The 13,229-nt window shown below is 39.9% G+C and overlaps 1 protein-coding gene across 1 annotated transcript in view; it reads right to left on the minus strand.

The window, feature by feature from the left end:
* Nucleotides 1-6,447: 6,447 nt before the first annotated feature.
* The window catches only part of Mlip (muscular LMNA interacting protein), a 140,236-nt gene continuing 133,454 nt past the window's right edge, over nucleotides 6,448-13,229 (minus strand). The window contains exons 13-14 of the mRNA XM_051140834.1: nucleotides 9,583-9,657; nucleotides 6,448-6,597 (exon numbers count right to left, since the gene is read on the minus strand). Coding sequence (XP_050996791.1) covers nucleotides 6,448-6,597; nucleotides 9,583-9,657 — 225 coding nt within the window. The remainder of the gene's footprint in view (nucleotides 6,598-9,582; nucleotides 9,658-13,229) is intronic.

Below are 13,229 nucleotides of genomic sequence, written 5' to 3' on the forward strand. Positions count from 1 at the left end.
GAGCTAAACCTAGCAAGTGCTTAGCACCAGCATTCCAAAACTTCCGCACACTGCTTGCCACTTCCTCTCCAGCTTCATTACTGCAAAATAAAACAATAGATTGATGAAGGTGAGGACAGCTAGAAAAATACATGGAAGGCTATGCATTCATGTGTCGATATAGTGTCAAGAGTGAAAATAGTTTCTGCATCAGGCTTTCATCAGGAGGCTCAGCAGATCAGCTCTGGTCTCACAACAATATTGCTGTCTTTCCGAGCTGGTCCAGTCTAGAGAGTGCAATTCCAATCCCGCCTCCCTGCAGGATCTCATCTGTCTTTGTAGCATTGTCCTCTTCACTCTCTAAAAATTAGTATCTAAAATAAGAAGGGCAAGTGAGCTGGAAGTCAACTAAAGTCCAGCTTTCATATAAATGCACCATGGCATAAAGCAAAAACAGCCAAGAACTTCTCTCTTGTCTTTCCTTCTGCGTCGATTTTCTTGAACTTACAGTATTGCTATGCAAAAGAGGAGCTATTGCAAAAGGTCTTTATTTGTTCACTTCTGTTTGTCCCCAGTTGATACAGTGAGACTGTCTGGAACAGATAAGATAACCATGACTAACGAAGATGGATGTCTGCAGCAGTGAAGTCCAAGTGGACAAGAGAAAGCACCACAGATGAGATGGGAAGAAATTAATTTCCAAAACATAGTCTGATAGAACACTGTGATACAGTAACAATGGAGGAAATTACTAGCATTTTCTATTTCCAGGTGTTGACTCCTGAATGAAGATGACACAATCCAACATGGCCAGTGGAGAATGAGGGAGGCTAGTTGCTCTTTCATAAACAACCCTTTTGGCTTTACACTAGGTTACATCATGGCCAGGAACAGTGGCCCAAAAGACCTGTGGCTTGGAGCTGGCTCCAAGATGGGCCATAGTCTAAGGGCTCAAGGAAATCTAATTGCATTGTAAAAATCTATACCATCTGCATCCTTTATGATGAACGGTATTCAGTAGAATGGTAGAAGGAAGGAAGGAATGCTCTAAGGTAGAGGGGCAGCTCTGTGCAGTGCTAAGGCGTAGGGGCAGCTCTGTGGAGTGCTAAAGGGCTCAGCCATGGACTGCCATTAGCTGTGAGATAAGAACCAGAGCACTATTGTCAGAGATTCTCTGAGGAAATGACTAAATCACAGATCCTTTATATTGCTAATAAATGATAACTATTATTAATCAAACTTTCCTCAAGGTGTCATCATGTCGTAATTAATATCACAAATGATGTTTAACTCATTGTTTTGCTCACATTTATGAAATGCTATGACTTACATATGCTAAACTGTATGCTAAACAACACATATATATATATATGTACATATTCATATCTGTATAACATAATATCTTGATGCCCCTTTACAGTGAATGAAATCAAAATCCAAGAAGACTAAATGCCACATACAAGCCCATGGTATTCCACAGCCAGCCTCAGTTTAATCAGTGTTCCCTCTTGTTTTCATCTTTGGTTTGGTCATGAGTTAGTAGTCTGCCTTAGTCAGTACCACAGCTTGTATGCTGTCATCTGAAAGGTGTATACATGTGTTTACATTAAATAAATTTTATACACCCCATGGCCTCTCAGTTCCTTCCCAAACATGGCATGCTGCAGTTCTGTACATGATTGAAGAGGCTGAAACGGTACAAACAGTTTGGCCCATGCTCGCCACCACCCTCAGATGCTGCTGGGAGAACAGAGTCACATTTGGGCCACAATTCAGCGTCTAGTTAGAAATGATACATGACACTGTGCCAGGTAGAGCCATTGCTTTAGATGCATTCTGAAGTTTCTACATTTCTTTGCCAATCACAATATAGTTAAAGAGCTAAGCATGAGAGCAACAAAAGTAAACACATAGGAAGGATGAAGACAAATAAACAAATCCTTATCTTCAAGCTGACAGTCTGGCACCTCAGACCCAGTGTTTTACTGCCAACTGAACAACACACTGACTGTGATTTTAAGAAAATATAATAAAGCACTTAATACATTTAAAAACCAAACCATAATTCTGAAAAGAATCTTACTTCAGCTGTTTCTCTCTACCGCTGACTTTGGTTAATAAGTGAATGTCGCCTGTAAAACTTTAAACCAATGTTGCAGAAAGCATTTTCTTTCAAGAATGAGCAATGTAAACAAAATTTTTTGCTATCTTTTAATGTAGATATAGATATATTTTCCTGCAAAATAAAGGCAATATTATCTGCATAATTGTTCTTGAAAATATAAAACCAGATTTCATGCTACTTCCAAGAAATACACACATAATAGCAATAAAATTTTCTCCCATTAAGATTATGAGTCATTTGTACATATTTATAACTGTGCACCTTGATGTGAAGACATCAGACACAGTATTACTGTTTATTATCCATAAGCCTATGAAGCCTTCAGAAATTTAGGTTTTCTTTCTATATAACAGTGGTTCTCAACCTTCCTAATGTTATGACTCTTTAATGCAGTTCCTCATGTTGTGGTGACTTCCAAGAATAAAATTATTTTGTTGACACTTCATACCTATAATTTTCCTATTGTTTCAAATTGTATTATAAATACCTGATATGCTTGGGGGTTGCGAACTGACATTGCATGCTGGAGAATCCAGGTATTATATAACGGACACTAGGAGTTCAGTATTGAATCTGGACTCAAACTTACTGTTCTCTAGAATATCCAAGAACCAAATAGTTATTAAGTTTGGCCTCGCTGCTTTGTTTGTTGCTATTGTTTTGAAAATTAGTCTGATGTCAGAAGAAAAAAAAAAAGCCGTAAATTCATTGTAGGGTCTGGTTTTCAGGTCTGTAATCCCATATTGCCAGCTGTCCTGTTCTGGGACCTCCTGCCTGCTCCCTTCACAGCTCACTATAGTACACAGCTTATGTTTCACCTGCTAAGAAGCCTTTGGAGAAAACACCTCTGTATTGTCAGTCTTACACCTCTCCTATAGTAGACTCACCCAAAGTCTTAGGAAGGAAAAACAAACCAGACCTGTCTCTTTTTGTCACCTAGTTGAAAGATTCTCTAAGATATCGGCTCTATGATCTGCCAACAAAATATAAAGACAAATGGAAGTTTAAAAATAAAAGCCTCACCCTCAACTATCGAACACAAGGGAACATTATTTCTCTCCCCTCCTTTTTCCCTAAGTGTGTATTTTAGAAATATGTCAGCAATGTTGTTCTTGTTCTTTGAATTGTCTAGAAATTCTTTCAGGAGTTAGATGGAAGTTTTGTGAGATCCCAGAAAGTATTTTCTGAGGCTTTAACCAACCATCTTTTCTGAAAGTGAAAATCTCTCTCTCTCTCTCTCTCTCTCTCTCTCTCTCTCTCTCTCTCTCTCTCTCTCTCTCTCTCTCTCCTCTCTCTCCCTCCCCTCTCTCTCTCTCCTCTCCCCCCTCTCTCTCTCCCCCCTCTCTCCTTTCTCTCCCTCCTTTCTCTTTCTCTCTCTGTCTCTGTCTCTGTCTTTCTCTCCGTATATGTCTCTCTCTGTCTCTGTGTGTGTGTGTCTCTCTGTCTCTCTCTCTGTCTCTCTCTCCACCTAATGTTTAGCAGGTGTCATCTTCAGTGGGTACCCAGCTCTGTGCTGTGATACTATTTCCTAAAGATGTATGATTCATTTCTGAGTAAAAATATGACACAGATGAGTTCCCAAATGAGCAGGTAAACCTAAGGACAAGTTTTGGATGCAAGCAGTACATTCATGCTTCTTACTTGAGGGTAAACTGACTCATTTTACCTTGAGAGTGTACATATACCTAATGAACTCTACTTGGCTCTCTGATAAGAATTCTCCCGGGTTTGTAATCTCCTAATGGATTGCCCATGATGCACATCACATTCTGCTGAGTCAGCGCTGTTCAATATTAAACATGTAGTCACACAGTCTGTTTATTCTAGAAAAGGATATGAGGGCTGACAGAAAGGGGGTTTGGAGAACGGGTACTGAAGGAGTTTGAGATGGGAGAATGTGGGGTGAAAGCACTGTAAGCAACAGGGCTGCTGGAGGAGTATTCAAAAGGAAATCTAAAAGGGGGCACACATTACCTACACAGACTTGGAGCTCACGACAGAGAAAATAATGACAGGAGAGACATTTGATGATTCACTGTCACTAAACCTAGGCGTAGGAATGGCCTTCTGGACATCTTGACCAGGAGATGGCCATTTGTATGCCTCTCATGGATACATCTATTTTTGTTGAGACAAATTCACTCTGGTTCTCTAGCCTAGTTATATATAAAAGTATGTGGCCTTTCTTTTAATCATCTGCTAAGCCAGGGTTCAAGTTCACCATTGAAAGTCCAACCTTGGATGCTTAGAAATCCATGCTTGATTTTGAGAAATAAGAGTTTGAGGGGGAAAAGTTGGTCCATTCTTCTTAAGAACTTTATATTTGCATTGATTCTAACCAGAATGGGAAAGTGGTGGCTGTAAGGAGGTGAAATTTTCCCTTCTCTGTGTTCACTGAGAGAGGGGAAGGTGCTTCTTTGTATAAGAACCTGGGATATCAATAGAGCCTTTGAAACTCACTATAAGATTAGCACACAAAGTTCATTTCCCAGACAGCAGCTAATCAATCACTGTTCCTTACTATCAGAAACAGACTCCTGACAACACTTAATATCTATCAAAATCTGCAAAAGGAGAGGGATAAGAAAACAGGCAAACACCTGAGAGTGTAGCCCAGTGACAGAGTGTTTCCCAGCATGCACGGCGGGGGGAGGGGAGTGTAGCTCAGTGACAGAGTGCTTCCCAGAATGGGTAAGGCCTTAAATTCAACCCCCAGCACCTCACATGCAAATCATTATGAAACTGAGAGAGGAATTTGCTGACCATGTGTTTTATAGGAAACTAGTGAATAATTAGCTTCTGTGTCATTGAGAGGGAAATCTGGTTCTGTTCTGGAAGTCATTTGACCCTCAAGCTGAAAAGAAATCATCTTGGGATCTCTTTAGCAGAGGACAAGAGAGGGCAAATTTGGTAATATGTTGCTCTACACTGTGGCATTCACAATTAACCATGGAAAAGAGATGCGAATTACCCAGGTGTTTGTGGATCAACGAATGCGTGTGTGTGTGTGTGTGTGTGTGTGTGTGTGTGTAATTTGTATATATGTATATGATCTAATACAAAGTTCTTCTCTGTAACTCTACTCAGACATTATTAATCTTATGCGGAAATTATGTGCTCTCTATAAAGTGTTAAATAGTCACCTACTGGTGGTTATTATATCACTGTGAACCATACTAATCAGCATAAGTGACCTTTCAAAACTGGTCAGGCAACCAACATGTGCTCAAACTGATTATTTAAGAAGCTAATCTGGCTATCTGAGAATTCATCCATGACCATGTTTGTGTGTGCATGTGTGTCTGTGTATATGCATGCGTGCATGTGTATGTATGCATGTATGCATGTATATATGTGTACTATGTATGCATATGTGTATATGTGTATATTGTGTGCATGTGTATACATGCATGTATGTGTATATGTGTGTGTCATCTGTGTGTGTATGTATGCATGTGTGTGTGTATATATATATGCATGTGTGTAAGTATATGTGTGAGAGTATGTATATGCATGTATAACCATATATGTGCACCTGAGTATATATGTGTATGAGTTTCTGTGTGTATGTTTCTGTGTACGTGTATATATAAGTGTGTATGTTTGTGTGAGTATGTGTATGAATCTGTGTGGGTGTGTATATATGAGTGGATATATGCTTCTGTATATATGTGCATGTATGTATGTGTATATGTATGTATGCATTTGTAGGCATGTGTGTATATATATATGTAAATATGTAATTCCATATGTATATGTAGATATACTAATATGTGTGTATAAATAGGAAGTTGTGATCTCCCAGGTATATAGTCATTAGACGACAGTTGCTTTATACGAACAGAACGTTTTCTTTAATATGTTCATTTTATACAGAAAAATAAATAAGACAAAGGTTGTTCATCTCCATACACTAATGGTAAGACACTACTGCTGAAAACAACACCTACACAACTCAATGAAACAAAACTGGTGCCTACTTAAAGCTTTCACTCTTGGAGACACTGGGTACTAGAAGGTACTCTGCACACTACTAAAGAAGAAAGCTAAACATCAACCCAGCTACAAACCTTTTAATCTACATTAGTGGCCAAGACGCAAGATGTGCTGGTGCAACAGTGGCGCAAAACTTGTGGGAGTGGCCAATCAATACCTGCTGTGAGTTAAGGCCCACTCCATGAGATGGAACCCATGCCTAATGCTACCAAGAATGTGGCTAAGAAACTGAGGCTGGATAGGTCAGGGATCTAGGTGAAAACCAAATACTACTGCTCTGTTAAAGATATGTAGCAATAAAATGGCTCCTAATAACATTCTGCTATACTCATAGATAACTGCCTTGCTCAGCCATCATCAGAGAACTTTTCTCCTGCAGCAAATGGCAACAAATACAGAGACCCACTGCCAGACGACATGAAGAATATGAGAAACCTTGGGCTACTCAGCCCTAAAAAGGATGCCCCCTTCAAATCCCTGTCCTCAGGGCTCAGGAACTGTGAAGAAGATGAAGCAGAAAGAAAGTAAGAGCCAAAGGGTATGGAGAGCACCAGAAATCAAGGAAACAGGGCTGAAATACACAAGAACTTACAGAGACTATGGCAACATGCAGAGGGTCTGCACCACAATAGTCCTAGAGCTGAGAGGAGAAGTAGACACATACCCCCATTCCTAACCAAGAAGCGATCTCCAATTGATAACCACTTAAACTGAAACATTCTTTTTCTCTACGGGAATCTCACTGGGGAAACATCCCACTCCAAAAGGGTAGGCCCCATGACCAGCAGTAATGGCTGCCACAAAATGAACTCAGCAACATCATTGGGAGTTCTTTATCTCTTAATGCTAACTCAGGGAGTTTGGGGCTTTTTGTTTGTTTGTTTGTTTGTTTGTTTGTCTGTTTGTCTGTCTGTCTGTTTTCTTCTACTGTACAGGTTCTTATTATGGCTTCCAGTTTTGTGTTTTTGTAGGATCCCCATGAGTTCAAACATGTGTGTCTCTGTATCTATGTGCTTTTTCTTCAGCTATTTTTTCTGAATTGGTTCTTTTGACACACATAAAACACAATGAAATGCTCTGTCTACCCTATGTTATTTGGCAATTCAAAAACAGTGGTTTATATTACCAGAAATTGACAAGTTCTCAGTTCAGTATTACTATCTGAACTGGATAGATATTTATGTTGCTCACATAAATATCTGATTTTTACCTGACTTTGTAAGACCACCAATAGTGAATAGCTGTGGCATATACAAATTTGTTTCAAACTCACTGGTTGGAAATACAGATAATATTTCATTTTTTAAATATTCATCAGAAAAAAAAACAAAATTTATTCAGCCATTCTCCTGTTTGGTTTTATATACGCTGGTCCAAATTCTTATTTCTATACAATTTGTCATGAATATAGGAAAGGAGATGGCACATGTGACAAGGAAATTATCTCGACTGTATAAAGGGAGTTTGTTGCTCAATAGCAGTGACACCACCCAGTGGATCAGAGCATACGTCTATGCAACACAATAGACAAAACACAGAACTGTAAACTCTTTTGACTGAAAGTGGCAAATATTCCAGAATATTGTATGAGAAGAAGGAAGTAGATAATATGAGAGAAGTCTTAGAGACAGATAGAGAGGGATCTTTAAACCTTTATCTAAATTAAGATTTTCAATTTAACTACTGAACAGAGTGCAAAAGAGTATTTAAACCAAGTTCCTAGGCAATCGGTAACGATTTCATACTGGATTGTGCCTACATGTCCCAGTGATTCCAGTAGAATGGCTTCCCGCAGTGATGGTAAGGTGAGTTATATAATTGTTAGTACAGCAGTGTCCACGGGTGTTAGAGGTAACATATGCTTCCATATATATATTCTTAAGGAACCAAAAATCCCATCATTAGTATATTACTCAAAGATAACCAGAAGTGTATCTAAAGGCACTAGTGTGAGCCACTCATAGTGCAGCTTTACATTTTACACTATTGTCACTGCAGAAAGCCTAGCAGATTTTGCACAACAACAGCTTTAAAATTTGTCCAAATTGGGGACTGGTAGAGCAATTGCCTACCATGCATACTGCTCTGGGTTCAATCCTGAACACTACCCAAAATTCATCATCGGCATCATCAGCATCATCAGGATCATCATCAGCATCAGCATCATTAATAACAAAATAATAACAATTGTCCCCTGACCTCCACATGAACACCATGGCATGCCTACACACATACACATTAAATACATGTAAAATTTATCTTTTCTCAGATTTTCTACTCTATCTGAAATAGCAAAACTGCCTCCAAAAGCCAAAGTTCACCTAAGAAAATTCATAATACCAGGCATGAGAAGCGTTCTTTTGCACTGTTGGTCAGAACCTTCCAAGGGACACTCAGCACATACAGCCTATTGCAATTGGCTTTGGTTGCTCCCAGAAGCAGAAGATAAGTCCCTGTTGTTGAAGATAGTATGCACTTCAGAAACAGGGCCAAGATGCCTATGAGTTGGAACTGACCTGAACACCTACCCAGTGAGTATGAGCTTTCACAGTGCCCAAAGGCCCTAAAGAAACTCCCAAAGAAGGGAAGCAACCAAAAGTCCTAACCAGCTATAACATTTATTAACCACAGCCGTGACCAACATGGCACAATATCCTAAGAGAACAGTAGTGATGTGCAGACTTGGCAGTAATCAACCACTCTCTAATGAGTTAAAAACCTACTCAACAAGAAGAAAATCATACCTGGTACAGGAAACTTAGTCAACTAACCAGGACCAGTGAAGTCATGGATACTGGAAGAGAACCTACAACTCCTACTTAACTAAGCCAGACAAAGAGGACTGCAGAAAAGTACAATCAATCCAGATGTAGAGATGTGGCGCCTGCTCTAATGGATACATGCCCAAAACGCTACTGCACCTAAGGCTCAGCGAACAATGCTGAAGGAAAGCTTGTGAAACAGAAGATCAGGGAGGTTGCTACAAGAGTGTATCTCCTAGTGATGGCAGAAGCTACACCTACAAAGTCTCACCAACATGAGTTGTACAATGGTGACACCAATAGGCACACCAAAGTGGAAGGGGAAATATCTCTACAGACCCAACTCTACACAAAGAACTACAGACAGTTAAGGAAATAGTCTTTCCCAGGGGAGAGAAAACTAAGTGGGCTTCCAATGCCAAATTGTCAGCCAGAAAACATACATACAAACAACATTATACAGATTGTGCAGGTCATATTAAGTAATATGTTTGTACATATATGCATATGACAATGATTAATTAAACAAGAGGCCATAAATTTTAAATTAACAAGGATATGCAGGATGGTTTGGCAGGAGAAAAAGGAAGGGATAAATATTGTAGTTATATATAATATCAAAACTAAAACTGTCATGACTTTTGGTGATATTGAAAGAAATATGGTTGGCCTACTTCCGCAACCAATATGACATAGATCTTCACTCCTCTCTTACATTACCTCTTTAGAGTCAAGAGTGTCGTGTTCAGGAATTGCCACCATGGGATGACCCAACTTCATAGAAAAGATGCCCAGCTTGTGATCAGGAGCCAAAGTGAGGAGAAACAGATGTTTAGATTTCACTTCAACAGATAACTAGACAATGACATCTAATATTTTGCCACAAACAGTAGTAGGTTGTACCATAGGTAAGCATTGAGCCTTGACTACCATTTCAAATGTGTAGAAAGTATTTTGGCAGGTGATGGGTGCTCTGAGCACGAAACCACATCTTATTTATTTTTCTGCCACACATCAGCTCCAACAGTCCTAAGCAATATAGCAGATACTGCCATTAGTTATTTACTGAATGCTCTGATAAATTTCACAGAAAAGGAGCTAAGTGAAATTGATGTTTCAAGCCTCATATGCTGATCCCTGATAATATAGTTCAAAATTAAAACAGCAGCTCAGCTCAGACTCACAATAAGTATCCATACATCTCAAGGATAGTATGTATTTCTTAGGGCAACACAATAGCATGCATTGTTCTGAACTTCAGTAATCTCAAAACACAGAAGTTACATAAATTTTGTAATTCCACCAGATTAATATTGCTGTACTATAATGTAACATAGTAAAGCTTAACAGGAGGAGGTTCTTCCCCCATGTGGGAATTTTTACTTTTACTGTGCTATGCAGACCCTTAAATCCACTAAGTTAGAAAGAAGTCCTCGATGTGCCTTAAAGGCTTTCAGACAGTCTCCCTGCATAGCTCAGGCTGGCCTAGAACTCATCGCGTAGCTCATCTCATAGCAATCCTCCTTCAGCCTCCCAAGGGCTGGGATCTTATGCAGAAGTTTCCATTCACAGCTTCCTCCATCTTCTTTCGTGTCACTTCTATGACTCCAACTTTAAGGTTTTTGAAACCATTTGCCACATTGGCCTCTGTCAGTGGCAAATTAGGGTGACAAAACTGACTGGACCCCTTCAACTGTCAACACAGGCCTGCTTTGAACAAACAATGTGACAGTAAGTGCCTCCCACTTCTTCAAAGTAACTGAAACAGCCCTAAGAAGCCTCTGGTCCCAGCTGCTGAGGGGACTCGGGAGGTCTCTCCCCTGACACTTTATCAGGCCCCACTCAGTTCCAGCAGCTTTACAGAATTGAGCCTGCTTTCATTTAAAATTCTAACTCCACTAAATTCCAGCCCTTGAATTCTACCCCAGCTACAAATCCTCCGCTTATCATGGCATCAGCAGTTATCCTCAGCACCACTGCTTAAATAGAATGGAGTCAGTCCAACCTCTAAATAACAATCCGGGAAGCAGCTGAAAGAATCTATTGCCCTACGGTCTCATGGTCTCACTGACACTAAGCTTCCCTTGGGATCAGTCCCTATGTTCTGCTCAAACTTCCAACCTGAGTAATTGGTCCTGGACAGAGAAGACACTTAAGTACACCTAGGCAAGGTGACACAGTATTTATACGGTTCTCTATAGTTTTGTAATAGCACATTTTCATCATTCTAATTTCCTAATAAAAGGAGAATCAACCTGACAATTTTAAACTTCAGAATTCCCTAAAAGAATTTTGTTGAAATCAGAAAAGCAACTGAGGCATCATGTGGCACCTGTATTTTTATTCCTTTCCTTCTTTCCAACACAGGCATCCATTAACTTAGATCAAGTTCATTATCACTTCAAACTTCCAAACCTGTGTAGTGATTCCCTAATGAACAAAAAGGAACAGTAGCTAACTGATTATACGTAATTATTAAGCCCTACATTGCTTCCATTTGGCCTAAGAATGATCCATCTTCTTTTTTTCCATCTTTTTCGAGGCAGCTGAGGTCCACTGGCATCTTTTAAAGATCATGAGTGTAGGCATAATTCATCTTATACTCATGTGCTAAGTTACTTGTATGTGATTTTTCAGTAACGGTTTTGTTTTTAATCCTCTTTTGTTCTTTGGGAATCTCTTCAGTTTGTAGCCCAGGCTTTCCTCCAACTCTAACCCTGCTGTCTCCGTCTCTCAAGTGCTGGGATTATAAGCCCAAGTCCCCACACCAGACTCCTCAATTAGATGTCCTATGTTTAGCCCCTGCTTCACAGATAAACTATAGCACTGACACAGAATCATTTAGTTAAGGGCCAGAAGTATCAATAGAGAGCAACGGTTGGAATCTGGGAGATGGTTTCCAAAGACAGAATGATTGAAAGAAATCTGAGAAGAGATGTCCATAAGGAGCCCCCCAGGTACTGTAAGCAAGAAAGAGGCACATGATGAGATAGTCCAACTTGAATTCTAAGTTAAGAACCCCATTAGAGATGAGTGTGGTGGGAAGAACAGTAGAAAAGGAAGGTGGAGGATGGGAAAGTGGGAAAGAAAGAATTTTAAATGAAAATATTGTCTAGGAAAAGACAACGGGATTGAGTTTGGCGCCATGTGTCCCTCTTACTTTCCAGGAATCACAGAAGCAGCAAGCAGACACATTGACTAGAATGGGTGAGCTGGGAAATATTAGAAAGAAAAGTGGTAAAGGGTAAAATCTCTGTTGCATGCAGAGAGTTTGTAAATCATGAAGAACAGAGATGTCAAGTGTTAAGGGCAATAGAACACAGTAAATAAAAAATGCCCTGCAAGATTCAGAACAGGAATAAATTTCCATAGCTGCTACACAGAGAAGAGATGCATATGTGGTTGAAATGTTCTGAAAAACAAACTATTTGGCCTCGAATTAAAACAAATACAGCTGAAAAGTTACTGTACCCATTTCAGAATGATTCAGCATAGGACAGTGAGTGAATGGGGTGTGCGGGTGTTTGGGGAAACGCATACTCCATCCCGGAGGACACTTCCATCTTGGATCTATATAGCAGCTGAATTAGACCTTTCTACATGAGTGGCTGCAGTTTTTAAAATAGCACACTCACTTGCTTTTCACTACATTTGATCACAGCTGCCATAAGCTATCATTTAACCTGTGAAGTGTTGACCACCTGTGGGCTTCCTTGCACATGCCGTCATCTCCCCAGAGGACGTCTGACCTTCCATGTAAAGACAAAAAGATGAATCTTCCCAGGCCAAGTGGAGAAATGAGACACCAACAACTCAAAGGAAGACAATTTGAAAAACATAGTAAGTCTGTCCATAAGAAGTGGATTTCTTTCTGCTTCTGGGTTAACTCACTCATTATGATCTTTTCTAGCTCAATCCATTTATCCACAAATTTCTGGAATTCCTTGTTTTTAATAGCTGAGTAGTATTCCATAGTGTACATGTACCACAGTTTCTTTATCCATTCTTCTACTGAGAGACACTTAGGCTGCATACTAGCCCAAGAGACATGTCCCACAAAAGCCTTCACTTATCAGGAAACTGGGACAGAGGGGAGGATATCCTATTGGGACTCTAGATGAGAGAAGCATGGGAGAATAGCAAAGTAGAAGGATCCAGAGGGCCCTAGAAACCTACAAGTAGAACATTACGATAGGCAGATTTGGGCACAGGGGTCCCACTCAAACTAAGGCACCAGCCAAGGACAATACAGGCGGTAAACTTTAAACCCCTACCCAGATCTAGCCAATGGTTAGAACATTCTCCACAGTTGAGTGGAGAGTGGGATATGACTTTCTCACGTACTCTGGTGCCTCATATTTGATGAT

This window comes from Acomys russatus, chromosome 32, assembly GCF_903995435.1.
Source record: "Acomys russatus chromosome 32, mAcoRus1.1, whole genome shotgun sequence".
In the NCBI taxonomy this organism is placed as follows: domain Eukaryota; kingdom Metazoa; phylum Chordata; class Mammalia; order Rodentia; family Muridae; genus Acomys; species Acomys russatus.